The 27,521-nt window shown below is 39.3% G+C and overlaps 2 protein-coding genes across 6 annotated transcripts in view; one reads left to right on the top strand and one right to left on the bottom strand.

The window, feature by feature from the left end:
- The window catches only part of Hepacam2 (HEPACAM family member 2), a 31,903-nt gene extending 14,833 nt beyond the window's left edge, over nucleotides 1–17,070 (bottom strand). For 3 of the 5 annotated variants that reach the window (XM_051177183.1, XM_051177180.1, XM_051177184.1), the window contains exons 1-3: nucleotides 16,910–17,069; nucleotides 9,656–10,009; nucleotides 6,011–6,295 (exon numbers count right to left, since the gene is read on the bottom strand). In XM_051177183.1, the coding sequence (XP_051033140.1) occupies nucleotides 6,011–6,295; nucleotides 9,656–10,009; nucleotides 16,910–16,988 (718 nt within the window). In that variant the 5' untranslated portion in view covers nucleotides 16,989–17,069. Of the gene's footprint in view, nucleotides 1–6,010; nucleotides 6,296–9,655; nucleotides 10,010–16,909 lie in introns of all 5 variants that reach the window. The other 2 variants (XM_051177181.1, XM_051177185.1) reach the window with 2 other exon arrangements.
- Nucleotides 17,071–21,278: 4,208 nt separating this feature from the next.
- Vps50 (VPS50 subunit of EARP/GARPII complex) overlaps nucleotides 21,279–27,521 on the top strand; it is an 89,451-nt gene continuing 83,208 nt past the window's right edge. The window contains exon 1 of the mRNA XM_051177192.1: nucleotides 21,279–21,445. Coding sequence (XP_051033149.1) covers nucleotides 21,413–21,445 — 33 coding nt within the window. The 5' untranslated portion in view covers nucleotides 21,279–21,412. The remainder of the gene's footprint in view (nucleotides 21,446–27,521) is intronic.

The following is a 27,521-nucleotide window of genomic DNA, read 5'->3' as shown; positions in this document are numbered from 1 at the left end:
CTTGGCAAGCTTACTTTGAGAAGTGTCTGTTTTTTCCATTTAATGACAGGTCATGCAAATATTTATCAAAGACACAGAGTTTCAGAAGGAACATAGATTTGTACAAATAGGTAGAGAGGTGTTTCAGATTTTCTTACAATTTTAATAGGTTAAAAAATCCTTCTAAGCTACAGATTCCATTTGGAACACACACACACACACACACACACACTCACATACACACTCAATGACACTTTATTGAAAAATTAAAAAGCTGTTTAACCATGGCTATTTGACTGTGTTTTCCCACACTCCACACCTATGACAATCCCTACGGCATTAGACCAGATGAAGATACATTCTGTATGGTTTCTTGTAGAGAATAAAAATTAATAAAAACATTTTCCAGATACAAAGTTTCTACTCTGTATGTAATGTAATGTAATTATAAAGATTATAGTATATTTAGAATGCAAGAGACATAAATAATTTGTATTTTTAAGGAATTACCAACTAGATGAAGTACTCAGTATTTTCATTTTCTTTTTAAAAACTGCCAATAACTGTCTCTAAAATATGTAATCATGTGATATAAGGACTAGATTTTAGGGCAACATTTTTCTCAATCATGAATTAAGTGTTCTTTGGAAGTTATTTATACTTTTGGGATATATTCATCTTTTAATATAAAAATATGGATTAGCTAACTGCCAAAGTTATCTATGTATTTGAAATTGTGGCAAGAATTTTATGATGCACTCTAGCATTTGGGGCTATTGGCAAAACCACTCTTTTTTAAGTTTGTAGATCCTCAGAGTGATTCTTCATTTTGACGTCATTTGCTGATCCATCTACCATTGTGAAGACAAGTTTCATGAGATATAACAGAAATTGGAAACACTACTTTATAGATAATATAGATTATATTTTAGTTGTGCAGCATGTTTTCTTTCTGAAGACACAGGGAAATGTTAAATGTCCCCACAGTGTTATGTCACTATGGTTATACCAGTAAATCTACTATTGGAAAAAAAAAGCCGAAGCTTAGTCTTTGTTATCCTGAGCAGTTAGTTACAAGACACACTCTGGAAATACATATCTGTGAATGCTCAAGTCCTCTATAGAAGATGGTGTACTAATTGTATACTATTTACATATACATAGAGCCCCCTGGAAATTCTTGCATGCTTAGATTACCTATAAAACAGAATACAATGTAAATGTTCTATAGACAGTTGTTATACTTCATTCTCTAGGAGATGATGTGAATAAAAATTTTTGTGTGTTCAGTACAGGAGCAATTTTTTTTAATATTTCAATTTGACTTTGGCTGGATCTGATGATGTAAAATGCATAGGCAGGGAGTGCTGGCTTGTTTCAGAGTTAAAGCAACCAGGCGATGGAGATAGATGGTGATAATGAGGAAGCCTGGGCGCCCTTTTCTGTGAGTCACCTAGGGCTTGCCACACTGCTCTCTCCTTTCAGGCTATGATGCAGTCTCAGGAGGAGGGGCTAAGAACAGTGATGCTCTGCTGGGGAGTGAACAGCAGGAACAAAAAGTTGCTTTTACTGATACAGAAAAAACAAAACAAAACAAAAAAAAAAACAACATCAAGGTGTACCGATGCATGATACTGTTCTAGGCATCATGGGAGGAACTGGGATGTCGGAAAAAAAATGGCTTTCCAAGTCTGTCTTCTGCTTTGTGCTGCAGCAGGGGATCATCTCCCTTCAGGCTGCTGGCACTGATGAGACTTAAGACAGCATAGCCAGGGGCCACTACTGTTTCACTTGAAGAAAAGCAATAGAGGGAATGGTGCGTGGATTGAAAGCATTGCGGGATCTATGCTTGTGTGCATGACGTAAGAGAGCCGTTTTAGAGCTGAGCGACATGAGAGTGATCATAAAAATAGGGTCTGTCTGTTTTGATCTTCCTACTGGCTTCCAGAATGTGCCCACAAAAGCAAGTTGTTGCACACTCTCACATGGGAAAGATAGTGGTGCCGATCTTCTTCACAGCTCCGGGAGGAACTCTCTCTTGGAATTGTCTTAAGGTTTTGCAATGTATTTGAGTGTTCCCACAGATAGCATTTCTCTGATCTTGGAGCGTAGGTTGATGCTATAGAGGAAATCCATAATTAGAGCCATAGTTGGTAAGTCAATAATTTAATAAAATAACTAGTTTTAAATAAAGCATACTTGGGAAGACAAGGATCTGACTATGTAGAGTTCGCCTCTCCTCAGGTCTGTTGATTTTTGATACTTCCTTATTTGTTGGATTTCATGGTTGGCATCATTTTTTCTCTTACATATGCCTTCACTGGCTCCTCATAGTCAGTTTCACATCTCAGCCCTCTACACACCGTAGCTGCCAAGCATTTCTTCCAATTCCCATAAACTAATACTTCGAGGCATTTGACTTCATTACTTCTGATACAATTTTATAAAATTTATGTTTTGTCTGATTATATGATATGAAATGCATGTTCAGTGCAAAAATCATAGAGAAGCATACCAATGAAAGTTATCTCTTTTATTTTTAATTTTTATTTAATGCCATTGGCACTTGGCCTGCGTTTTATGTCTATATGAGGGTATCAAATCACTCGAGGTTGGATTACAGGCAGTTATGAGCTGCCATGTGAGTGCTTGGAATTGAACCCAGGTCCTCTGAAAGAGCAGCCAGTGCTCTTAAACACTGAGCCATCTCTCCACCCCTAAAAGATTATCTTTATTTTCAACCTCCTCTCTTTTCCTACTTTTGTTCCTTCCTCACCCCTTTTCCTGTTCCTGTGTTTGGGGATGAGTCTGTCTCCTTCTTATATACATAAACATGCAGGCACACACAACTTCATCTTACACTGTAAACAGTTTACATTCACCTCTCGTCTGACTCTATGAAGATGTTTTCTCTACACTGGTTATCGCTTCAGCACTTCAAAGTGAACATTCTTCTATTTTGAGGTAGAATACAGACACATTATTCAATGAAGGGGCAGCCCTGTAGGAGACATTTGGAGTGGCTGAACTAGAGCGGCCTTTGATACAGATAAAAGCAGATGGATAACTCCATTTGGCTTTGGATTATGGTTCACCGTCTTGCCTTTGGCAGAACACTCTCAATGGAAATGAACTCTTTGCCTTAGGGATGGCTGTTTACTAAATGACTTGTAAAATCACATATCATCTGTTCTCTTTAACAATTTATGACTGGGTGGGAGCAGTACCTAAGTTTCCATCATGCTGCTGCTTGCCACCCTGCAAGGAAGCAGATGGTAAGTATTTACTGTAAATGACCTCTTTTCCCTTTAATTTTTATCACTTAGAGTACTCCCCGCAGCAGTACCATGTGTTTCACACAAAAAGTGGTGGTTATTGGGTTATTATTTACAGTTGGAACTAGAAGGCATTTACATTTTGCAGACCATTAGTAGGTATTTGTTGACTTTTTACTTGACATTGTATTCCATGATGTATTATGATATCATGACTGAATGAACATACAATCAATCTGAATAGGTTCTGTTATGACTTTTCTAGCAATCAAAAATGTTCTGCTTTGCATGAAGAAAATGTCATGGAAACAATGAAAGCAGAATAGATGATTCATGATGGAATTCTAAATCATGATGTGGATATCTATAGGAGAACATTAGAACTGGTGGTCTTTGATTATTGATTTTTGTATGACCACAGAGCCACGCAGTAAAAGTGGGATCTGAAGCATGATATGAACAAAATAGTTTATTCCATGTTAGTCAGGTTAAACTGAGTTACTAATGATGTCAAGTATTACCCTATAAAACTAAAGATGCTTGAGCCATGTGGAGCTCCTAGGAGAGTTGTTGTACCGGAATGGAGAACAGTCAAGGAGGAGATACTGTAGTGAGGATCAGAGACAGACATGTACAGGATGCTGTGTTTGCACAGAGAATTGAATTTCTTTGTGACACTGAAGAGGTGATAACAGGCCAGGACAGATGGGCTTTTCAGTAGGAGATAATGAAGGAAGAGGAGTAATTACATATGAATGGAACATTGGGGAGTAGCATCAAACAAGGGAAATATTCCTAGTATACGTGGAATGAGAAAATTGCAAACACCTTGATGCTGCATCCATAGGAAATCAGTGACAAACCCTTATGCATGTTATGTAAACCTTGTCACCTGAAACCAAGAAAACAAAGCAAAACAAAAACAAGTAATAAATTAGGGCGGATGTCCCGGTAGCAAAAGAAACTAATAATGCATCTAGGTTGTGCTTCTAGATCATAAGGTAGATAATTGCTGAGACAAGAAAACCTTGGGGGTATGTCTTACTTCTGATTCAGTTTGTTCATATTTTCTTTTCCCTTGTTTTCACAGCTCATACATTTATGCTAATTGTATTTGATTAAAGTTTTAACTCGTGTCATAGTAACTTGCTTAGTAAAGAAAGGCAGTATAAATCCACCGCACTGTTTCAGATTCTTCCCTACAATTCTATAGCAGTCATGCAGCATTGCTGTCGCTCACACTTTCTCTGTGAATGTGTTGCCTCTGCTTTAGAAGTGGACAGAATATTCTCACAAGGCTACCCGAAAAGACTTTTTAAAACCTTTAAAATATGGCTATGAATTAAGCCTTAAACATTATTTGCCACTATTAAATACAAATCATGCACTGTGGCTCATGCCTGTAGTCTCAGTACACGGGAGGCTGACCTTCACCTCGAGCCCGGGCTACATATTAAATACCGGGCCAGCCTTGGATGTAGAACTGCACGTTGTCTCTAAAACAGATGAGCAAACAAACAAAACAAACCATGATTTGCCTCAGCCCTTGAAAAACATGTTTACTTCCTCTTTGTGTTTGGTCTCTTGTTGCCATCTGGGCATGTGATGATTTTCCAGACCTTTCACTTGCTCAGCCATGCTCATAGTTACACGTTCACTCAAATGTCACTTTAGGAAAGGAGGCTTCTCTTCAGTAAGAAGCAGTGTTTCCTGTCTTTGAATTTAGTTAGTGCTGGTATGCACTGATGGAGAACAGGGACACTTCTGAGTACCCTAAATTGTCCAGGACAGTCCCACTGCAGAGTTATCCGGTCTCCAAATTTCCCTATTCTAAAAACTTAACAAACCCCATGCTATACTAAACTTTCCACATAACATTAAGCATATTTGATGGTAGGTGAGGTGACTCAGTGGGTAAAGAGATTTCTTTCAAGCCTGACAATTTGATTTTCCTCCCTGAGGAGAGAAATGATTCTTGAAGGTTGTCCTCTGACTTCCACAGACATGCTGTAGCAATGTGCACACCTACACCTACACACACACACATACACACACACACACACACACACACAGAGAGAGAGAATTTAAATAAATAAATAAATAAATCAAATTTAATCAGAGGTAGGTTCTGTAGTGACTAGAAAAATAATAGAATAAGGAAAAGGAGAGACCTTGGTGATGGCAACATGATACAAACTGAAGAATTCAATACATTTTATTTGTACATGAGATTCAATGTCAACAATGAAAGTAATTACTGATTTTCTTGGGAAATTACTTGAGATTTCTCAGAGTGGATTCCTTTTGAACCCTTCTTTCAGAAATCGGAGAATCATTTCTTGGCCTTTGGCTAAGACCGTGTAGAAATGGTAGAGAGAAAACGGGTACTCTCCCACGCATGACCCAGGAGTGCTTCTTTTCCGTGTAGTCCACAGAGCACATCCCACTCCCGGGTCCCTATCCTTCCCTTTCCCTTCTGGAAGAAGAATGAATCAGCACCTGTTTGTGGTACTGGATTCTTGGGATTAGGAATTCCACTGCACATGAGATCTCCCAATGGTTAAAATCAACTTGATCTTCAAATAGTAAAGCTGTGTCAGTAGACATATTTCCTGACCAGACAAACTAGGTGACATGACTACAAGTATGGAGCTACAATAATGGTAAACACCAAATGACATAGGTGCTAATATCATTTATGCCTACCCCCGTGAGACCATCCCATAAATATAAACATAAGGGAAAAAGTTACTTACAATATATGGTGGGCATAATGATGTCACTTTCCATCTCACTGACAGGGTTTGAGACAAGGCAACTGTAGTTCCCAATGTCATCCTTTGTCACTGGAGCAATCCAAAGGGTGTTGTTTTGGGGAGAAAGGGAGTGGCTGGAGTTGATGCAAACCGGTTTCCCATTTTTTAGCCACTGGTAAACTAGCCTGGTACCCCCTGCCACCTGGCAGGTCAAGGTAATGTTGCCCACATACTCTACAGCCCCAGAAGCAGGATGGAACTGAACCACTGGTTTCATGACAGGATCTGCAATATCAAGAGACATGGAAATGTTTCTTTTGCATCCACGGAGCTATAGTAAAACTCTAAGAAGCCTTTCCAATTCTGAGTCCCAGGGCAACAATTCCAACATTTTAATATTTTTAAATGTAGATAGCTTGTATAACAGTTAAAAAGGATCTTAAAAAGTCACAGAAATTTAAAAATGGAAAAATGTGAAATATATCTATACAGGTAGAGCTAATCAAATTCTAGAACTTGAATTCAAGAATTGACAATCTCTTTACTTTTATACAGTTAGTAGTTGGAAGGCCAGAATTTCACTTTCTTATTCATCATGCTTTCTCTACCCTCATAGTGCTCTCTCTCTCTCTCTCTCTCTCTCTCTCTGAACTTAAGAGCTCATACAAGTTAGGAGGAAAGTTAGGAAGATGCTTATCTGCCATGAAAGTACACTCTCATAGTTAAAATGTATATAATTATTTCCCTTTCTTGACTTCTAATGTACCAAAAGCACCTGACAATAAGGGACATGGTAACCTCAAATTTTTATCCACCATCTGGAAACTAAATTATACAGTTCATGTATAGTATACTTTTGAAAACATGTGGAGTATTTTTGGAGAATGGCACATACATATTTCATTAACAAACTAAAGTCTACATTTCATTCAACACTGAATCAGTTTGACAGTAGTATATGATATATTGCTGAGATTTTATTAAATTTGAAATATAAAAGGCAAACCCAATAGAAATTCCTGTTAGAAGTGATGAGAAGCATGCTTTATTTTATAACTGTAGCACTCAGTAGGCAAATGAATAAACATCGAAGAACACAAATATTTCTTCACTTTTAGCCCTATGTATGTGGTTGGTAATTGCATATGCATTCATTATCATTTCAGCAAACATCATCAATCTTCAAAGTTCTTCACCCTGTTTGACAAAAATAGTGACTTGTGGGCCATCGAGATGGCTCAGTGGTAAAGGCACTTGTCAAGCTTGAGTTTGATCTCTAGATCCTACATGGTGGAAGCAAATTGTTTTCTATTTTCTGACTTCTACATGTGCTCTGAGGCTTGTTCATGAGTGTGCATGTATGTATGTGTGTGTGTGCATGTACACATGCGTGCGTGAGCACGTGCGCTCACACACATACAGATAATAGACATAAGAAAACAGACATAAGACCTTAGAGTTAACAGCCTTCGCTGGCAAAGAGAAGAGGTCTTTACACCTGTCAGTGTATTTTTCTTGCATTTTTGGAGAGATAGACATTACTAGTCTCCATCTCTGTAAGCTCACAGAGCAGAGAGGGACTAATTTTGTAACACATAGGTAGCCTATGACTAGATCCAGTAGGCATTAATTGCCCATCAAGTGTCCAGTTGAATCTTCCTCAGACACATTTATTGTGTATTATCATTACATTTTTCTACAATGGAAACTGCATCAGGGTGCAAACAGACCTCAATCTCCAGCCCAGGGGAGACAGAAACTAATGAAAGATAAGGAAAAACAAGGTTGACGCAACTTGAAGGGGAGCTGAACAACTTGGGAATGTCTAACATTTTTCAAGGTGGATGTCGCCTACTGGTTTGTTCATTTAATTCAATCCTTTGTCTTTCCTGGCAAGAGCAAAGGGTTTGTAATAGCATCTTGTGTATGTTATATTTTCAAAAGAAAAATGAATTGTGTACATTGGTCATATTTAAACACATCCCAGACACCTCTGTATAGGTAACTGAGGAAAGCCAATCACTGGAATAGTCATCCATCCATATCATACACTTGCCCTGGTTTCCCTTTTGAAAAGGTTTTGCTTAGGTTCTTAAAGCCTGCTTACTCCATTTTTTGGTTTCATTTTCCTGAACAAATCCAATGTTCCAATATATAGGTAAGGGCTATCTTATGAAAACTTGTATGAAAAATTGTTGCAGGAGAACTTTATGAAAATTCCTGTTAGTTATATCTTCACTTTCCATACAATCACTTTGCAGACATCTGGTCCCATAGCCATTGTCTTAGTCCCCTGAAGCCTGTTCTATCTCTGGCCTGTCTCCTCACCCCACAGAGGTTACTGAATCTGCTTTGGCCAGCACACATCTGAGCATTGAGAAGAAAGCAGCAAGAACACAAACAAGGCCCCTTTCCCCACAAACTTCATGTTCTGCTCAAGGGAAGAGAAGCAATAAAAGTTAAATACAGATACTATTTACAGCTGATGGTAAGCTCAATAAGCAAAGAGAAGAGCAGAATTGAAGACAATGAACTGTGTGTGTGTGTGTGTGTGTGTGTGTGTGTGTGTGTTTGGGGCTAAGATGAAATTTTCGTATAGAGTGAAGAGAGATCAGAAAAGCCTTCACAGATATGAAAATCAAGATGACACCTAAAAGAAATAAAGGAAGTGGTATTTGGGATAAAAGCTGCCCAGATAGAGTGAAGAGAGGGAATGACCTGAGTTGTGAGTGTTGTTGTCTTGTTGAAAGAAATGCAATGGACCAGTGTAGCCAGAACAGAGAATATAGTGGTCAGAGGTGGAGAATGGGATCAGATGAGTTCTGGGTATGCTGGGTACTTTGACTCCCATTCTGAGTGCTATAGGAAGCTAGAGGATGCAAGAGCAGAAGCAGAGAGGCTTGGGCTGGCAGTTTCCGAGACAACAGAGGCGCGAGCGAGCCAGTGGTAAAGAGTAGGTGAACGCAGCTGGGGTCAATTTTTAAGGTTAGCCTGTGAGGTTTTCTTGCAGACTGGGTGTATGTTATGAGAAAATGGATGGTCAGTGATGTATGGGAAGCCTGGGCCTGAGGCAGTAATAGAATCAGTTTTAATACTTAGCAAAATGAGATATATTGTCAAATAAAGAGGAGACAGAAAAATAAGATATTGAGTCTTGTGTACAGTATGTTCAGAGTATGCCACTTCTAAATTTTAATAATAATAATAAGAAGAAAAAAATGCCTGAAATGTAGCTAACTCCAGTTGCCTCAAACTTCTATTGTCTTTACATAAAGTCCTTGGTTCATCTTCCCTTAAGTGTTGACCCAAATAAAAATCTTCATGTGATTAAAAGTAGGGACCTTAAACCAGAAAATAAAAATCTTCATAGCTCACTCTTTCGGCAGCTTTATCTAAGTCCCAACAAACAGTAAGTTTCTCTTATTGCTTGAAGGTCTGTTGCTGTGCACTGGGCACCTCCCTTATGTACATATCTAATAAAATCTCAGGAATCCTTATGAGGTAAGTAAGTAATGATACTAGGAACACTGAGCATTAATTAATTCACTCAGGGGAAGAGCTAGGACCTTAAAGCCCAGGAAGCTTGGCATTTCTAGCCTCCACTGACTTGATGTAGCCTTCTCTCTACTGTCACAAAGGACTCACCATCAACGGTGACTTGTATCTTCTGACTTGAAGACAGAGTTCCATTTCCCTGGATGTTGACCTTCACAATGTAATTGCCCTCGTCGGAGAACTGCAGCGGATTTATGAGGAGAGATGCATTGGGTGGCATCATGGTGAACTTGTGCTGGTATTCCAAGTCAGGAACCACAGATTCATTCACGGAGCCCAGCAAGTATTTGGGCATTGTGTGGGATCTTTCAAACAGCCATATAATCTGGATGTCAGATGCTGGAGTGTGGAAGCCATAGTGCACGGGGAGGTAGAGGGCCTGTCCCCTGATGCCGTGGACTGTGTGTGAAGGCACGGTCACCTTCAGCCCCGAACAAACACCTGCTATGAAAGAAAAGAAAGCCGTGAGTGCCCAGAGCCACATCTCAGAATACAAAGGTACAGTTGCAGAGAGAACCCAGATGATAATCCCTTTCAAAGAAGAAGGCTTCTCGGTATTGACTATTCTAGTACCAGTACAGGCAGAGGTAAATATTTGTCTTTGAAACCTTCTGCATTTGAAAGACTACTCCCAGTGACTATGCTGGTTGCATGACTTCTCTAAAGACAAGGAAAAAAGGAGAAGCAGAAGTTATTATCTCCTATCACTACAGAAAAACAGAGAAAGAAGAACTGAGAAAGATTATGAGCTCTAAAGTTCAATAAAACCATTAAACACATTTGAAATTAGACTATGTCAATGTCATATCCCGATGAGACCATGCAGTTCCTGAAATATTAAGGATTACTACCCGGCAAGAAATTTCAGCAAAGCTGTCTGAAATAGCTTGATATTCCATTATTCCATTTTTGGAAGTACCCCAACCCCACTCTAAGTCAAAGCCACACCAAACTGAGTAATTGAGTACACATCACAATAAGCTACAGTCAGTGAAAACCAGGCATTCCTTGTCCACCATTGGTTTTTGAGGAACAACAGGGGCAGGCAGACTTGGATGTAACATGCGGAGAAGGAGGAGCTCAGAGAGATATGAGGTCAAAGATAGCCATGACAAATGGGGAAGGATTTTAAGACCATAGAAGTCATGGGCAATTTTATTTTATGTAAAATGAACATGTAACTGGAGATTTGCTATTAGAGGAGAGACATGACTTTTCTAATGATTTATTTGTACCCCACTATCTGGGGTAATAATGGGCTGAAGAGAACAGCAGGAACACCAAAATATCTCAGGAAGTGACTTCAAAAAAGCAGGCAAGGCATACAGGTGTACCGAGCCATGGTGCATTGAGCATCTGAGAAACGGCTGATTCTAAGTAAAATATCAGCTAAGCCATTGCAGGGTGGAATATTTAGTACAACGAGGAGTAAAGAATATCTTCATGTTTTTAACTTACATCATCTGGAAGAATTGTGATGCTACCAGTAGATACATCATGGGGCTGAGACAGGGAACTATTAGTTTTGGAGGTAGGCTGGGTAAATCAGAAGTCAGTTTAGGGCACATTCATTTTTACATGCTCACTAGACATCCGAAAGGCATTGCTGAATGGATATAGTGATCATATGTTCATTATTAAACTCATTGAAGATAGTTTAGGAGAGAATTCGAGGCCTGAACTGATGTGAGGCACGGAGATCTTCTTATACAGCGCTTGTGTTGTTTGGGTCCGTGAACTCACTGCTAGGAATGCATCTTATGCTTGCACATTGCTTCTTAACTTCTGGAACCTGCAGATGTCCACATATATATTTGCAGAGAAAAGTACCTTTCAGGGTACTATATTTTTAGAACTTTAATTGAACACTCTTTGCTTCATTTTTATAAGTGAGTTGTGTTGGTATGAACTCACCATCAGAAGAACATTTGGAATCGTATGATTATGTGTGTAATTTAAATATAGACTATTTTGAACACCAAGAGAAAAAAAACCAATGGCACAGGACCAGTGAGGTAGACTAGCTAGTAAAGTTGCCTGCCACCAAGCCAGTTCAATTCCCAAGACTCATACGGTGGAAAAAGAGAACTAACTCCCTTCATATTGCCCTCTGACCCACTCTCACACTGTAGCAATGAACTTTCACACACAGAGAAACACACACACACACACACACACACACACACACACACACAGAGAGAGAGAGAGAGAGAGAGAGAAATACCAAAACAAAATTTACAAAAAAGTGGTGCCAAAAGTTGAAACAGTAATTAGTAACTACAGATGTTCTGAGTAATCTTGTTGTAAAGGGCACGAGAGGAGTGGGCAGGAGGCTGAGCAGGAATGTAGACTATGAAATTGCATTTGTAGGCACTGGGTGTGACTACATCAGAAATGGAATGGTGAGGCGTAAGAGTGACCAATGCCGGAGCATCGGAGGAGGAGGAGATGGGAATTGGGGCCAACCCGAAGGTCTTTCCATTTCAGTTTTTTTACATACATAGAATGATATTCCTCTTCAATTGCTCCCCATTTTCACTGTTTCCAGGAAGCCTCGTCTAAATCAATTTATAGACAGCCATTGGAACACAGAAAGAAACAGTGCAAAGGTCTGTTTGTCTTTCGTGGTGATTTCCATGGAGAAGTTCAAGCATGTTGCTGCCATCCCATGAGGAATCTCCCTTTCCCAGAGTGGAAAGCTAGATATGCAGTGCAATTGGGCTTCAGGGCTTTTACATGCATTTGGGATAAATACACACTGCACGTTCATTTTAGTTCATCCATGTCAAAAGTATTACAAGGTGCCCGATTTGTTTCTGTATGGAAAAGCATGAGAATGTCAAATTCTGAGTTTTCCTAATCTGAGAGATTAAAAAGAGGAAATTGGGTGCATATCTAAAAAGCAGAGTTGTTTAAAGTACAGGAGTAGTGGATTCTGCAAGGAAATTGTAGGAGGGGGAAAAGGATGATGTACTCAAACTGGTGATGCTAAAGATACGTGAAGCAGAGGCTGAGATGGGAGTAGCTCTAACAGCTAGACATTTACTAAGACATTGGGTGGCAGCCAGAACAGGAGCAGTTCCCTCCTCAGATGTGTGCTTTGTGGACAAATAGGAACGCACCTTTGCAACTTTAATTGAATTTAAGGGAGACAGAGTTCCTTGATAAGCAATAAATAAAATCTAGTTTTTAGCTGATCACTTCTATCCTCAGGTATGCAAAAACACAACTTTCACTGTGTCTATTGTGCCACTATGTTCTTTTTTAAAAATGACTTGACATGTATGAAAATATCTACTAGCCATGTGTCAGGGTTCATGTCTGATCTCAGATTCCCTTGTAACCATGTTCGTCAGTAACTCTTAGATTCATCCCTTGCAAATCTCCCTGAAGTGGGGATGTTAGGGTCATGTGCATTTTCTAAACTTGCAGAGGGGATATTTTATTTGACATTTTCTTAAAGTTGGAACTGTGAAGTTGTAGCAAGGGACACATATTTTTCCTAAAATAGTGTTTAGTCAGAAAGCACAGCCTTGGTAAGCAAGCCATTTTAAGTCCCTGCTCATTGTCTTGTGTGTGAAAAGAGAAATGCTGGCTGATGCCTGCACCTCTCTCTGCTGCGATCGTTCAGGCGCTTGATGACCTGAGGTATTTTCTCAGAGTAGTCACTACTTACATTTCAAGAGGAAAGGTTCAAAGGATTTTTGAAATAGTGAGTCACAGCATTTAGTTCACGTATTAAGTTGTCGATTGCTTATGTTCCCTAACAAACTGGCAATTCTGTTTGTTACCAAGCAATCAAGGGGCTATGGTGGGAATCACACCATCGCCTTGAGAATGCACTGGGAAAGGCTGCATGGCTGCTGACACAAAGAGAGGTGATTGCCTCTGGCCCAGAGCAGCTTTGTCACTGGCTTACTGGTGCATTGAAGGCATTTCCCAGCATAGCCCAGGAGTGCCTGCTAGACCGAGATGGGGGTGGATGACACTTGAGTGTAATTTTAGCTGATGCATTTTTTTTTTCTCACTTGGGAGAGGTTCTTGTTCTTCTGTTTTCCTATAATTTAGTGTGTGTAATTGCAGCTGGAAAGGACTAGTTGAGATCACATTAATATGCTGGAGGAGGTTGCTAGGCACTGCACTATTATGTGGCATCACTGTCCCTAGAATGAAAATGTCACTAACTTTTGAATCTTGATTCGAACGTTGGCTTCTCAACTATGAGAAGGATGATTTAGAGACTTTGTGTAAGTTATGAGGAGAGAATCTTATTTCATAAGACAGTAAGTATAACACAGATGATGCTGCCTGGAGACAAATAAAGCCAGGTGGATCTCTGGAAGGTGGATTACAGTCCGATCTACACAATAAGTTCAAAGCCAGCCAGGGCTACCTAGTGAGACCCTGCCTAAAAAACAACCCCCAGCCCACCTCAACCAAACAAACAACTTTAGTGGAAAAAGTTATTCTGAGACAGGGGTTGCTAAATGTACATCACTAAAATGCCTTTGCTGTCCTGGAACTCAGGGTTTTCCTTCCCAAGCCACATAAAGTAGGGATTAGAGGTGTGCAACACCACAGCAGATGAAAGAAACCAATTTATATGGCATTTACACTCACCATATAAATGGGGAAACCAGTTCCCTGGGCTGTTTAGGAGAATGAACCATATATTAAAGACTTAAACAATATACTGCCAACTATATTTCTGAATGTATTCAAACAAATGAAAATTCATTACCAAGTTTGTGTGGATATTTTTTTTTTTTAAAAAAAACATGTACAGCATCATGAGAGGTAGTGCAGCTATTATGGTAGTTGTTTGCTTACTTATTATTGATTATTATTACTTTATTATTAGAGACTATCTCACTATGAGGGCTTGATTAATATGTAGACCAAGCTTGCTTAGAAATCACAGAGATGTGCTTCTTGCCTATGCTTTCCAATTGCTGGGATTAAAGGCAGGCACCACCATGCCCAATGCCTATATTATTTTTATGGGACAATTTATAAGTAACAAGAGTCAGCAAGTAATGTGTTTCCTAGTATCAGCACCAAACATCTTCCTATCAGGAAAGGCAAGAGTCCACTGAGATGACAAAACCACTGTGAATTTCTGAGATTAAACAGGTAACATTATGTTTCCTGTGATTTCAGAAGCAATCATTCTTTCTATTGAAGTATTTCTTGCTATAAGTGTACCAAATCCATTTCTTCAAACACAGTGGTTTAATACTTTAGAAAAATGAGGTTCACCTGGAGAAAATTTTAATTGCTCTTTTCTAGTTGCATGAGAAAACATAAAGGACTGAAGCTTCCTACAGCCTCTCTCTGTTTGAGCAGATACACTTCAAGAAGGTAAGTGATAGAAATATTAATGGAATTCTTCTTTTGGTGTTCTGAATGGAACATTTTGTTTTTGCTATATTGACAAACACTTCCTGAGTTTAAGAGAGCTGTTAAGACCTTCTGCCTTTTAGGCACTAACAGCAACTGGAGAAAACTTTGAAAATACCACTCATAATCTAGCATCCAAAATTACAGCAATAATTTCACTTTAGAGACTGTAGATATATAACAACAGTGCCTTCAAAAAGTATATAAAGTTAGAATACTTGGAAGTACCCTGTAAAAATTATCCATGTCCCAACAACAGAGGAATCTAGCGAGCAGTTTTATTGTATTGAATACAAACATTTGGTTTTACAAAGTGACCTCTACAGCAGCCCAGAAGAGTTAGTATTTATTTCCCCATGGCCACGCACAGTGTTAGCAAACATAACACAACTATTGTTGACTGAAAATATACTCTTGCATCTTTAGAAAAAAATAAAAATTAGGAATCTGTATTTTTAAAAACATGTTCTAAAGGTACAAAGAAAATCCAGTACTTTAAAAGCAAAAGAATTAGCACATTCCCTGTGTCTTTACCACTCACCACCTTCAGAGAAAGTGAATGTCTGTAAAGAGCAGACTCATGGTCTATAATAATAGCTTTATTTTTGAGCTTGTGATTTCTCCCAAGTATATATCTTAATTTCATTTTAGTCAAATTTCTCAACTGGATTGGTTCCTGAGTTCTTCTTCAGGCCAATTACAAAATCCTGATTTGTGAAAGGCTAGCAGTCCCACTGTTTTGAAAATGAAAAACAAATGAAAAAAAATCAACATTGGATCACTTGACAGGTAAGGATGATGTTGAAATTATTTTATATCAATTTATATTTATATGATTTTATAACAATTTTAAAACATAGAACACATTTCAGGGTTAAATTTGATAATATGACCACATAGTAATTGAGATGACCATAGTTTTGGGGGAACAGACCCTTCAAAATTTACAGATGACAATTTTATGTCAATGAGATTTATATGTTACACACAATGTGAATAATAGCTATAATTATAATGAAAATTAGCAAAATATGTCAGTGAAAGTAAGGCTTTAAATACCCCCAAAGTCCAAAGCTCAAATTTCTTTGTGTATCTAAGTTATTTTTTAAAGAAGAAGTCTCCCTTAAAGTTCTATCAGACTAATGTAAACAAAACAAGAAACTAACTTGACTTTTTAAACCTATAATAGCAAGGATAGAAAATGGGATATTTGGTGAATATATATGTACATGTATATATATACATATACATATATATACAAGTTATGACAATAGAGAATGAGAGAAAAATATTAAGATACAACAAAAATAATAGTAGTCATTGACAAAGAGAAATGCTAAAGTCATTTGGAGCACTGATCCTCTTCTCTTAGACACAATTCTGTTTTGTCAGTTTAGCTAGAACTTCACATTTCCCATATTTATAATAAAGAAGAACAAATAGTTTATATACTATCTTTAATTTAAGCAATGCCTTGAATTAAAAGAAAACCACTACCATGAATTGCTTTGAATTTCATTCTGTGTTTTTAACTTAATACACTATTAAAACATCTGCCAGTTAAAACATTGACCATTAAGATTATTGAGACTATTCGTAAACCCCAGAAAAAGAAGAAACCCCTGTGATTTTTTTTTGTTATGTTTTGTTTTGTTTTGTTTTACCTGCTTTAACTTTGTCGAGTCCCATTGACAATAGCTGTTGCTCCAAGGAAACAAAAGCAATCATTTCTTGAACCTCATTTCTCCTACACGTTCCTGTTTCTTTGCTGGAACAGTGTGTTATTGTTAAAAGGTTCTCCACTGTTCCTCAATTATCTGAGAAAATCTACAGCCCAAAGCAAATATTTACCTTATGCCTACAAAAAATAAGCCACAAAGAAAACCAACAAAACCCCATAACCCAAACCCCAAATACCTAAAAGCCAGTTCCCCAGGGCCTTACCTATAAGAAGAAAGTATATTTTGCACAGAAAGATCCCAACCATGCTGCTGAGGGGCTCCATAAAAGCATCCTGTCCCATGCATACAGCGCCCTGTTCTCAGTGGCAAGTTGGTTCATGGACCAGCAGCTGCTGGTTTATTTGCTAGGGAAATTAGCAGTGAGGTAACAGACCCTATCCTGCCTCTTGCTTCTGTGATTTGAATACAGAATGAATGTGTATACAAGGGACACAGGGAGTAGGAACACCTGTTATATGCTTTGCAAGAACACAGGGCTGTGGTTTTCAGAGCAGTTTCTTAGTGATTCTCAGTAATTTTTCAGTGTAGCTTTATAGATTACACTGAGTTGTTTATAATCATAATGATGAGGACAATCTCTTTGGGTGACCTCTTGACAAATAAATGCCAAATCTGGTTTTCTATTATGAAAAATTATGTTATTGTTTTGAAATTAGAAAAATTATTTTCTATTGAAAATTGAAGTTTCTTTTTTCACGAATTTGCTATGTAGCTATTCATTTTCATGAAGTTACTGGCTATCATGTAAAGAGTATACCAGAAAACAAAATCAGACCACTAGAGTATTTTTAAATGTATTTTTTCTGTGTTATATTTTCTGTTACAAATAGCTATGATAGTTGTTTTGATTCTATGTATTCATAGATTTAAAAACAAATTGCAGGTATGTTTCTACATGGGGACGAGGCATGCATTGTGTATAATTATAATGTATAGCATATGCCAACAGATAATAACCTGACACCAAATTTTCTCAGTTGAATCTTAGAGGGAGTTTCCCAGAAATCCATAAAGATCTTATCTGTGTGCTCAATCTTCATCTTCCCATCCTAGCTCATTCCTTCTTCCATTGACATGAGAATTTCTGCTGAATTTGGTAATTTGTGAGCTGCCATTTACAAGAAGTCTCTGGCCCAAGCTTTCTGCATGAAACAACTCTCTCTCTCTCTCTCTCTCTCTCTCTCTCTCTCTCATAGTCCATTGAAGAAATTCAATTGAGAGGAGGTAGGCATAGGCTTTCATTTTAACTGTTTAAACGAAGACTGTTGTTCAAATGTCATTAAAAATAAAAAGGAGCAATGGTTTTTCTGGAAACCAACTTTGGAATTTGCAACAAGGCCCCCAACTTGTTGAGAAAGTATCTAAAGGAAAGGGCACTTGTAGTGATATATTATTTATGATTTATTAAAGCTTGACTGAGGATTCAGAAAAGTAAAGTCAGCCACAAGCCATAGAAGTCAGGCACATATCTTCAATCCCAGAAGCCAGAAGGTAAGAGGTGGTGGTGCACACATTTAATTCTAGGAGTCAAGATTAAACAGGTAGATGGATTTCTGTGAGTTCAAGGCCACCCAGGGATACATGAGATTGAATCCCAGCACTAGATGGGTATATAAGACAGGAGCAAGATTCACGATGAGTCATTTGTTCTTCAGGCACACTTAAGAGAGGCAGCAAGCTTGTGTGTGGATCATCCATTTCAGCCTAAGCTGGAGATGAGAGCTAGTGGCCAGCAGCTTTGCTTTCCTGATATTCAGCTTGAAGCTTGATCCCTAATATCAGTCTCTGGGTCTTTAATCAATTCCTGTTACAGTCACTACTGTTGGGAAACCCAAGTCCTTTATAGAGGTCAACCTCTTTACAATGCTCCATAGCTCAGAAATATGTCAAGCACATCCTCAGCCCCAAACAATGACTACAAGTTTCTCCGAACTCTGTAAATCTTACACACATATCTGTGGCTGTGTTAACCACATTCATTTCAGTTCATTTCCTTAGCTGTGTACTTCTCAGATCCTTGATTACAGGGAGCCGACTTAGTCATTGACAGTTGGCACCTAAGCAATGTGCTCACTTTTGTTAACAAGTTTCCCCAGGGGAAAAAAACTCCTTATGATGCTCTTTAGCTTAAGTTGTCTTCTTAAACACACTCAAATTTTTATACTGGATGGTGCAATATCCAATTGGAAAGAAACAGGACTTAAAAGACATCAAGCTCCCTCACTCCATTTAGATCAGTCTTAACACAAGCTGCTCCTATTAAATAAGATCTTTATAGTGTCCTCAAATGAAAGGATTGTTTGTTATGAGGGCTCCAGGGTCCCTGCCAAAATGTGAGAAACAAAGACAGTATAGTGGGTTTTCCCTACTGTCAAATGTACATACTTTAAAGGATTTATAAAAATTCCAGTATTTTTCTTATTTTACATTAAAATATACGTATTTTGTGACAGAAAGAAATAGTAGGTGTTATAGTAAGAATTTAAATACCAGAATGAACCTTTATTGTGCTCTTTTCCTTGTCATTATATACATTAAAATTTTTGCAGTACTTGAGTTGTACAAGGACTGCACACCTTGACCACGCGCCCTCTAGTGGTAGCTTCACAAATATAACTGCTTGTGAGTAATTTGTGAATTCAGGAAATTTCCACTGGTCATACAAGCAAATTTAACTTCAAGTACTGTCAAACTGACAGAATTCTTAAAAATAGTAACAAAGAGCTTTGCCAATATAAGAAAATTCTCCCAGACACATGACATCACTGTGAGTTTGAGGCCAGCCTGGGCTATAGCGAGATGCTGCCTGGAACTCAGGGCAAGGATGGAATGGGATTGTCTCACCACAGTACTTAATTGCAAGTTGATAATCTACTAATTCGTTTGGTCCAAAAAAGTGGGGGGGGGGGATCTATATCTTCACTGATTTACAGTCTTAGTTATAGTTGCAGTAGAAAAATGATTAACCTGAAACAATCTCTGTCTATGAGGATTAGGGCACAACTGTTTTCTGACCTTTCCAGTCACACATAGTAAATTATTGGGCTGGTTTTGCTATACTCAAGGAACATCTACTACATGCATTTCAAGCAGCAATATTCTTTAATACAGAACCCTTACTGGAATTATTTACAACAGCAAAAACAACAGAGGAGAGTTGGTGACATAAGATGACATGAACAGTTGTATATACGATGAATCAGAGAAGGAAATCATTTATTATAATTAACAATGCAATTGCATTTGATTCTGAGAAGTTGTATTGTCTGCAGGAAAAGTGGAACACTGGAGGGGGTAACTGCATATGCAGATTTCTGGGCTGGAGTCCAAGGGTCTGTGCAGTCAGGTTGACAACTGCTGCCTCCCAGAGGGCCCACGTTGTATTTTTCTAATAAACCTTAAACTGAAGTAGTTAAAAGGCATTGGTTTAGGAATCACTCCTCAACACAATACACAAGTTTCTGAATAATCAGTTTACACAGCTACAATAATCTTAGGCAAGTTCCTTAATTTCCTCACACGTGTTTCATCATTTTTAACAAGGAGGTAATAATAACTTCATAAGGCGCTCATGCATGTGGGCTTGGGTGTGTCTTTCTTTTTTTACTTTGTTGTTTGGTTATTCATTTGCATGTTAGTTTTCTAGAGAGAGAAGGAAAGGGTGTGAAGTTGGTGGGTGGGGAGGTGGGGCTGATCTAGAATGAGTTGGGGGCCAGGAAACCTGATGGGAAAATATTGTATGAAGAAAAGATTGTAATAAGAAAAGGAGAAAAAGCTTCTCATACAGATACATGAAGCCATCGAGAGTCCCTTTCAATTCGCAAATCTTCAGTGTTACCTACTTTTAGCTCTGAGTTCGCTGCCCTGCATAGACTCAAAATTTGAAATCCTTATAAAACTGAGTCTCCGAAGCTCCCCTGTTACTTTCTCCTTTGTAAAACCACTAATGACCAGAGATGACTTTAAAGTGGCACATGTTCTCACAATTACTGATAAGTCATGGTTTGTCTTTGCTTAAGCAGGTAGGAGAAAAAAAAACCAAAAAAACAAAAAACAACAACAACAACAACAAAAAAAGAAAAAAGAAAAAAGAAAAAAAAAAAAAAAAAAAAAAGAAAGATAGGGGTTAGCGAAATCCTTCGGTTTTATCAGAGCTCTTTACAGGGAATGCCAAGAATGCAGAAGAACCTAAATCTGTCTGTTCTAAAGCATCCCGAGTACCTGTCTCCCACTTTGCTTCGGCCACACCCTGTGAAATTCCGGGTCTAGGACACTTGTCTGAGTGCTCTCTCTGGAGGGAAGGCTCACATTCTCATTACCCACCACCCCCAGCCCAGTGCTTTCTCTGCACTCCCAGAGGGCGTCTTGTCAGAGTTTGTTTAGCTGAATGGCCAGAACACCTAAGTCTCAGGTATCTGCCTCTCGCGGCAGCCTTTTCCAAATACAGGTGGTCACTTGAACCAATAAGGTGTGCTGGTCGTGGGAGAGATGCTTCTCGGGAAATGTAGTGACCAGGTCATCCTCCTTCTGCGAGTGGAGCCGGAAGACTACACTTCCCAGCGTGCTCTGCGAAAGGAAGGCTGACCCAGGCTGGCAGCTCCACGTGACTACTCACTATGGCTTCCCTGTGTTGTAGCCGGCTGTCTGGTGGTCTTGTGTGATTTGTTACTTCTCTGCGGCGGGGTAATCCTCTCGCGACCTCGACATGCAAAAAATAAAATCTCTAATGACCCGGCAGGTGAGTCCTGTAGTCTGAAGCAAAGAGTTCCTTCCTTCCGGCTGGGAGAGGAGCTCAGTTCCTAGTCCCCGGGCAGAGGTGGGCGGAGGCTTAAGTTGTAGGGGGTGGAGGGTCTCAGGGGTGCTGGGCAGCCTGGAGTACTCACCCGAGCCTGCTGTGGGTACTGTCCCCCTAGACACAGCCGTTTAGACAAGGCCAGCCAGGGAGCTGGCCTGTCTTTGTCGCCCCTTCTCTGCTTTCCCTTCCTTTCCAGGACAGTCTCAGCTGCTTTGCAGCGTCCCCCCTCATCCTGACAGGCGGCGGTTTGCCAGTAGGTACCCTGGGAAGGCAGGTGGGGTCTGTGCAATAGACAAGACTGGAGAAGAGCGAGGGTCAAGAAACAGGTCTGTTTGTAGACAACATTGGTAGCGTTGTGGGTTCGGGGGCAACTATCCAAGCCTTGTTTCCTGGATGTGAAAATGAGAATGACAATTCCTTTCCTGTTCCTCCTATCTCAGAGTACCACTGTGAAGGTCATCAGTAAACCAGTGTATGCGAACATTCTTTGTGTATTGCTACTTAAAAAAAAAAAAAATCCTTGTTACTGCAAAACAACACTGCTTTTGTTTTTGCCAGAATGCTAATTCACGAATAGGACTGCTCTATATATCCTGTCTCACATGTTAGGGCTTCCTAGTACTGTGTCTCAATTTCCTTCAAGACGATGCAGAGATTTTTTTTTTTTTTTTAGATATTTGTTTATCGTTTAATTTTAGATGAAATTGTCATTTATTTTCCGTCTTTTCCTTGTTTTATTAAGAAACGAGCATAGTTTAGATGGAAGTTTTAAATCAGTGTGGCTTAAAAATGTTTGTAGAGCCCTTTCACCAAAGGTTCACTTGTTTTCCTTAACACAAGAGAATACAAATGACTTCCCTGCATGCTTCAGAATCTGGTGGTGGGACAGTTACATATGATTTCTGATAGTCCGTATGTGATCCTGGCATAATGGTTTTCCTTTTTCAAGGAAAATATGACTGGTGTTAAGAAAATAGGAAAAAGTGTACTGTGAATATTAAATCAAACAAGGGAACAGAGGCATTTAGCAGCCCTTCACATCTGACCCCTCGTGTGTGCTTCCTGCCGCTGCTTCTGACAGGAGTTTGGAGGCTGCTTCATGCCGAGGTGGGAGGAGAGAGAACAGACAAACTAGGAGTTGACCTGCAGCCCCACAAGCCCTAGATGATTACATGCTGGTCTGGCTTTCCGTTTGCTTGGTCTTGCTTGTTAATTAGTATGCTCATCCATCTATTATTCCTACTTGTAAACTGCCTTGTGGCTGCTGCCTTTGGACTCTTTGTCCCTAAGGCTGGCGCTCACTTCCATTTTGTGCCTGTGTTACCATAGGTGTGCAGTAGCTTTGGTGATTGGATTCTTTTTGGTTTTGAACCTTGCCTTGTGAAAATGAATGGGAGAGAAGAACCAAACACTTCTGGCTAACTGATGATAATAAATTTATAGTGTTTATAAGTGTAATTCAGACTGTGCTGAAAGTACTAATTTTAAGCCTCAGTCAGTTTATTGAATTATAGTAGGTTAGATCTGTGTTTAATTGGAGAGGAAAAGAAAAATCTTCAGAATGTATACAGGATGCTGGAGCTATAGTGTTAAAAAAAAAAAGTAAAATTAGGAGGTTTATACAAACATATGGCTCTCTTAATTATATATGTTTAAGGCTGTACATATAAGGTTTCTATATATTAGATTATTATGCTGTTAATGCATATTAAAGAGAAATGAAATTCTGGTTTATGAAATTTTGAATTTATTTGTGTTCTCTCCCTTTGGCCATTTTAATCTCTCTTTGCAAAAGCCTCGCAGGGAAGGGTGCACTTTGTTAGCTGGCCTTATTCAGATGGGATCCGTTACTCATCATTCCCCATTATGCTGGCCTTCCTTCTTTCAGTTCAATCAACAAATTGAATTGAGCACTTTGTGCCAGGCTCTACTCCAGGTTTGAAAGAGGCATCGGTGACTAGAATACACAAGTGCCAGGGCAGATATGGTGAACAGTGCTCGAGGGAAAGAAGGTAAGGAGGCCTGGGAGTTTTGACAATTTAGGACCAATTAGAGCTTTAGATACAGAGTGGGCATAGGAGGCCTCAGTGGGAAAATAACTGGAAAGGCCTGAAGAAGTGAGGGGGTGAGCCCCGTGAGCGAATATCGATATCAGCAGAACAAAGTAAGATGCCCTGAGGTAGGAACTATTATGATCCAGTGTGGGCAGAGTAAAGGGAGCAAGGGATAAGCCCTTAGGAGATGAATGAGGTCAGGATGAGGGCATAGAGCTGAAGGCAGGAACATTACAGGTTATGGAAATACCGTGACTTATATTCTGATTGAAATGACAGACAGAGGAGCCATGTAGTCTGATAGAGCACTCCAGAAAGGCTTTAGTCATAGAGGAAGAAGGAAATAGGAATTGGGAGACTCCTGCGGTGGCCCAGGTGGTAAAGAGTGTGGGCCTTATCCAGGATGCCAGTGATGCACTGGATCCAGGTGCACTGGAGAGCCTGGGTTGTGGACCTGTTGTGAATGGAGTGCTAGAACAGTTGCCTTATGTGTTGTATAAATGTCAGGGATGGCCCAAGTTGGTGTAGCCCCTGTAGTTAGAAGATTGAAACTGGTACTTTCTGAGATGGAGGAAACTGGAGGGGATGTGATTTGAGGGAAGAGTCTTTTTGACTGGTTTGCGTGAAGGCTGCTTAGATATTTAAATAGGGAAAAAGTAGAGACTTCACCAAATGGGTCTGAGTTTATGGGTAGGAATCTGAGGCATAGATAAACCTTTAGGAGTTACAGGTCTATGGCTGACAAAAACAGATGGGCAGACAGTATTGGCTGAAGGTAAGTGGAGTGACTGTCAATACATGAAAAGCCCAAACCGCCCTTTTCACTTCATGTTAAGAGAGATTCTGCAGAGTAGAATATGAAGGAGCTGTTCGTTTTATGACTCTTACAACATGAATGACCGACCACCAGCATGTAGCATACGCTTAATAAATATTTATTGAATGAATGCTGGCTAGAGAGAAAAAAATAAAAAAAACCCCAAGGATCTGAAAGCTGCTGGAGATCCACCAAGCAAGACTTGGTGTGAGAGTCAGCTCTGGGGCCTGACAACAGCACTTTTTACTTACCTACTTTCAAAAAATTATGTAATTGTTATTTTGTGTCCATTGATGTTTTGCCTGCATTCACGTCTATGTGAGGGTGTCAGATCCCCTGGAACTGGAGTTACAGATAGTTGTGGCTGCAATGTGGGTTCTGGGAATTGAACCTGGGTCCTCTGGAAGAACAGCCTGTGCTCCTACCACAGAGCCACCCCTCTAGCTCTGACAACAACACTTATGAAGTGGAATTCTGGCTAGGGTTAGGCTCAAGACAAACATGTAGGGGAGAGAGTTGGAGAGAAATTATGAGCAAATCTTGGTAGAAAGAGAAGGTAACACAGATAGCTGCAAATGTTCCTTTGTTCTGATAGGACCTCAACTGCTAGTCTCATAAGAGGATCAGAAGTTCATATAGCTATAACGGAAGTGTCTTTGTTGTTGATCTGATTTGGACAAAGAACGAGCAAAAGCAGACTTATTGATGCTGAATTTTATATATGTTTAAATTGTAAACGCAATCAGAAATGAACATCAGATCATGGGTAATGATGATAACAAGTGTTTTGTGTAGGAGAAGTAGAACACCACAGTTACAGCAATGCATTTGTGCCTTTGATGAAAACAGCAAACTGACTTCATTTTGGTAAGCTCTGAAAAAAGAACTGATAACGAAAGGGTTAACAACCTATAGTCTTAAATTACAGTTGAGTGTCAGATATAGTTGTAGACACCCAGGTCTTTATTTTTTTCTTCATTTGTGTTTTGTTAAAAGCAAAGCTATTTGTGATTCTAATATTTCTAAGTGTAATGGTTAAAACTCTAGGAATGTTTTTAATGTAGCTGGTCCCGCTTTGGTTTCTCACGGGAGCTGCCTCATTTTTTATAGCAACCCCTGAATTATTACATGGTTGGGGTATATCACAAAGGAAGGGTAGGTAGGTTGTTCAAGGCTGCAGGAGAGTCAGGGTACAAACCAAGTGGTCTCTTCAAGTCCATTCCCCTCCGGGGCTCCTGACATAGGGCTTCCAATTATTATTCTTATTTTGTACATTTGGCAGAATGTACAACAGCAAATTTGCTGTTGATACTCGTGTAGTAATTTAGCGGTCCAACCTTTCTCTTGATACTGGTGTATAGTATCCTTACATTCTAGCATTGAGGGAAAGAGAAAGACATGCTATATTCACTCAAAGATTTCTGTCAAATTAGTTAACCTTTAAATAGACATGCTAATTACACTTTGAAAATTGTATTTGAGTAGCAGTATCATTTGAATTATCATTTGGTTAACAGTATCATTAATGAAGTTTTACTTTCTATGGGTACAGTGTATATCTAATACATGTCTATGAAAGTTTAGTTGTCTCAGTCAGCCTTACCATTTTTGATGCTGTGCCATCATGTGAGCTGCTGGCAGAAAACCTAGGATGAGACAAACAGCCCAAGCCTTGCAACAGGCTCCAACATGTACTCCATTGCAAGGCGTCAGTGCCTCTATCCTAGTAAGTGTTCCTAGAAGCTGCAGGCTGCAGTCAGTTGCATGCTCCCATGAAAACAAAGTGCTGAGTATGGAGATTGGAGCCTGAGCAATAATTTCTACCCAGTATTTTACTGTGTGTGTGTGTGTGTGTGTGTGTGTGCGCGCACACGTGCATTTTCTTTGTTTGGGAACTCTGCTTGCCATTGGGCAATAGAGGCAATTACCATTTGCTTTCTCCTTTCCCCTGAGACTTAATGTGTGAAAGAAGCATGCACACTTAGTATTTAAAACTTCCCTGATTTGGCTGAGAGATTGGTTTGGATATGTCTAGTTGTGTTTCCTCCAATGGCTAGTTGAAACGCAATTCCTCATCTGAATCTGGAGTACCTATTCCTTAGGTTCATGCTAGGGCCCAGGGATCTTTAAAAATACCCTGGATGATATTACTGGACACAGTCTTTAGTTATGCTGGGAAGTACTGTGAGCCTTAAAACACAGGGATTTAGGGCAGTTCCTAAGAGGAGATACTTCTGAAGCTGGTGGTGTGTTGGTTTTCTGTTTCTTGGAGACAAGAGGTAGGGAGTGTGATAACAGGACATAAGGATGGGTGGGCTGGATAATCTGGGAACAGTGGTAGAAAATATTGTTATAAACCTGTAGATGGGACTGATGCTATTTCATGTCAAGCAAGATAAGCACCCTGTATCTTACAGAGAACATCTTAGGCTGAAGTACCTGACAGAAGCACATTATACATTTTGGTATGAGAGGCACCTAAACGTAGTGTCTACGCTAAAAATCCTCAAAATAACATCTGGCTGCTTTGGCCTAAAAGACTAATGTCAGTTCTTTAACTAGCATTGTTTTAACATGGGGCTTTGAAATGGAGTTTAAATGCTGAGTTCTTTCTCTCTTCCTAGTTTTCCTTGGCATATGTAAGGCTTGCAGAATCCTTCAGTTAATAGACATATAGAAGGTACACACTGCTTAAGAGTGGCTGCAAAGCGGCATGAATTGGCTACATCAGAGAGAAATATCAAGGCTAACGAAGGGCTTACTTTATGTTTTTAGCATTTTTAAAAGTTTTGAACTAGATCAGGGTTTATTGTATTTTTATCTGTAAATCATAAGACTTTGACTTGCTTGAATCCTTTTTAAAGGTGAATTTGTTAATGACTTAAATAAAAGTGTGTTTTTAGAAGGCTTTGTCTTGTTTCCTTTCATTTGGTTGTTTTTCAACTGAATTTAAGTTTTAGTACTCCGGAGGGGCAAACAAGTGTCTTTCCCAGCACAGAGACATTTATCAACAAATTACATTCTGGGCCATGGAAGAGGACACAGGAAGGCCTGAGTGAGCTCCATAATGTCTCAAGGACAAGCCCTACAGCCCCTGTTATGGGTCACATCCAGACTTGTCCAAGCTTGAACAGATATGCCAAAGATA

Source organism: Phodopus roborovskii, unplaced genomic scaffold (genome assembly GCF_943737965.1).
Source record: "Phodopus roborovskii unplaced genomic scaffold, PHOROB, whole genome shotgun sequence".
Classification (NCBI taxonomy): domain Eukaryota; kingdom Metazoa; phylum Chordata; class Mammalia; order Rodentia; family Cricetidae; genus Phodopus; species Phodopus roborovskii.
Note: the sequence above shows the minus strand (reverse complement) of the source record. Positions and strands in the feature narration are given on the sequence as shown.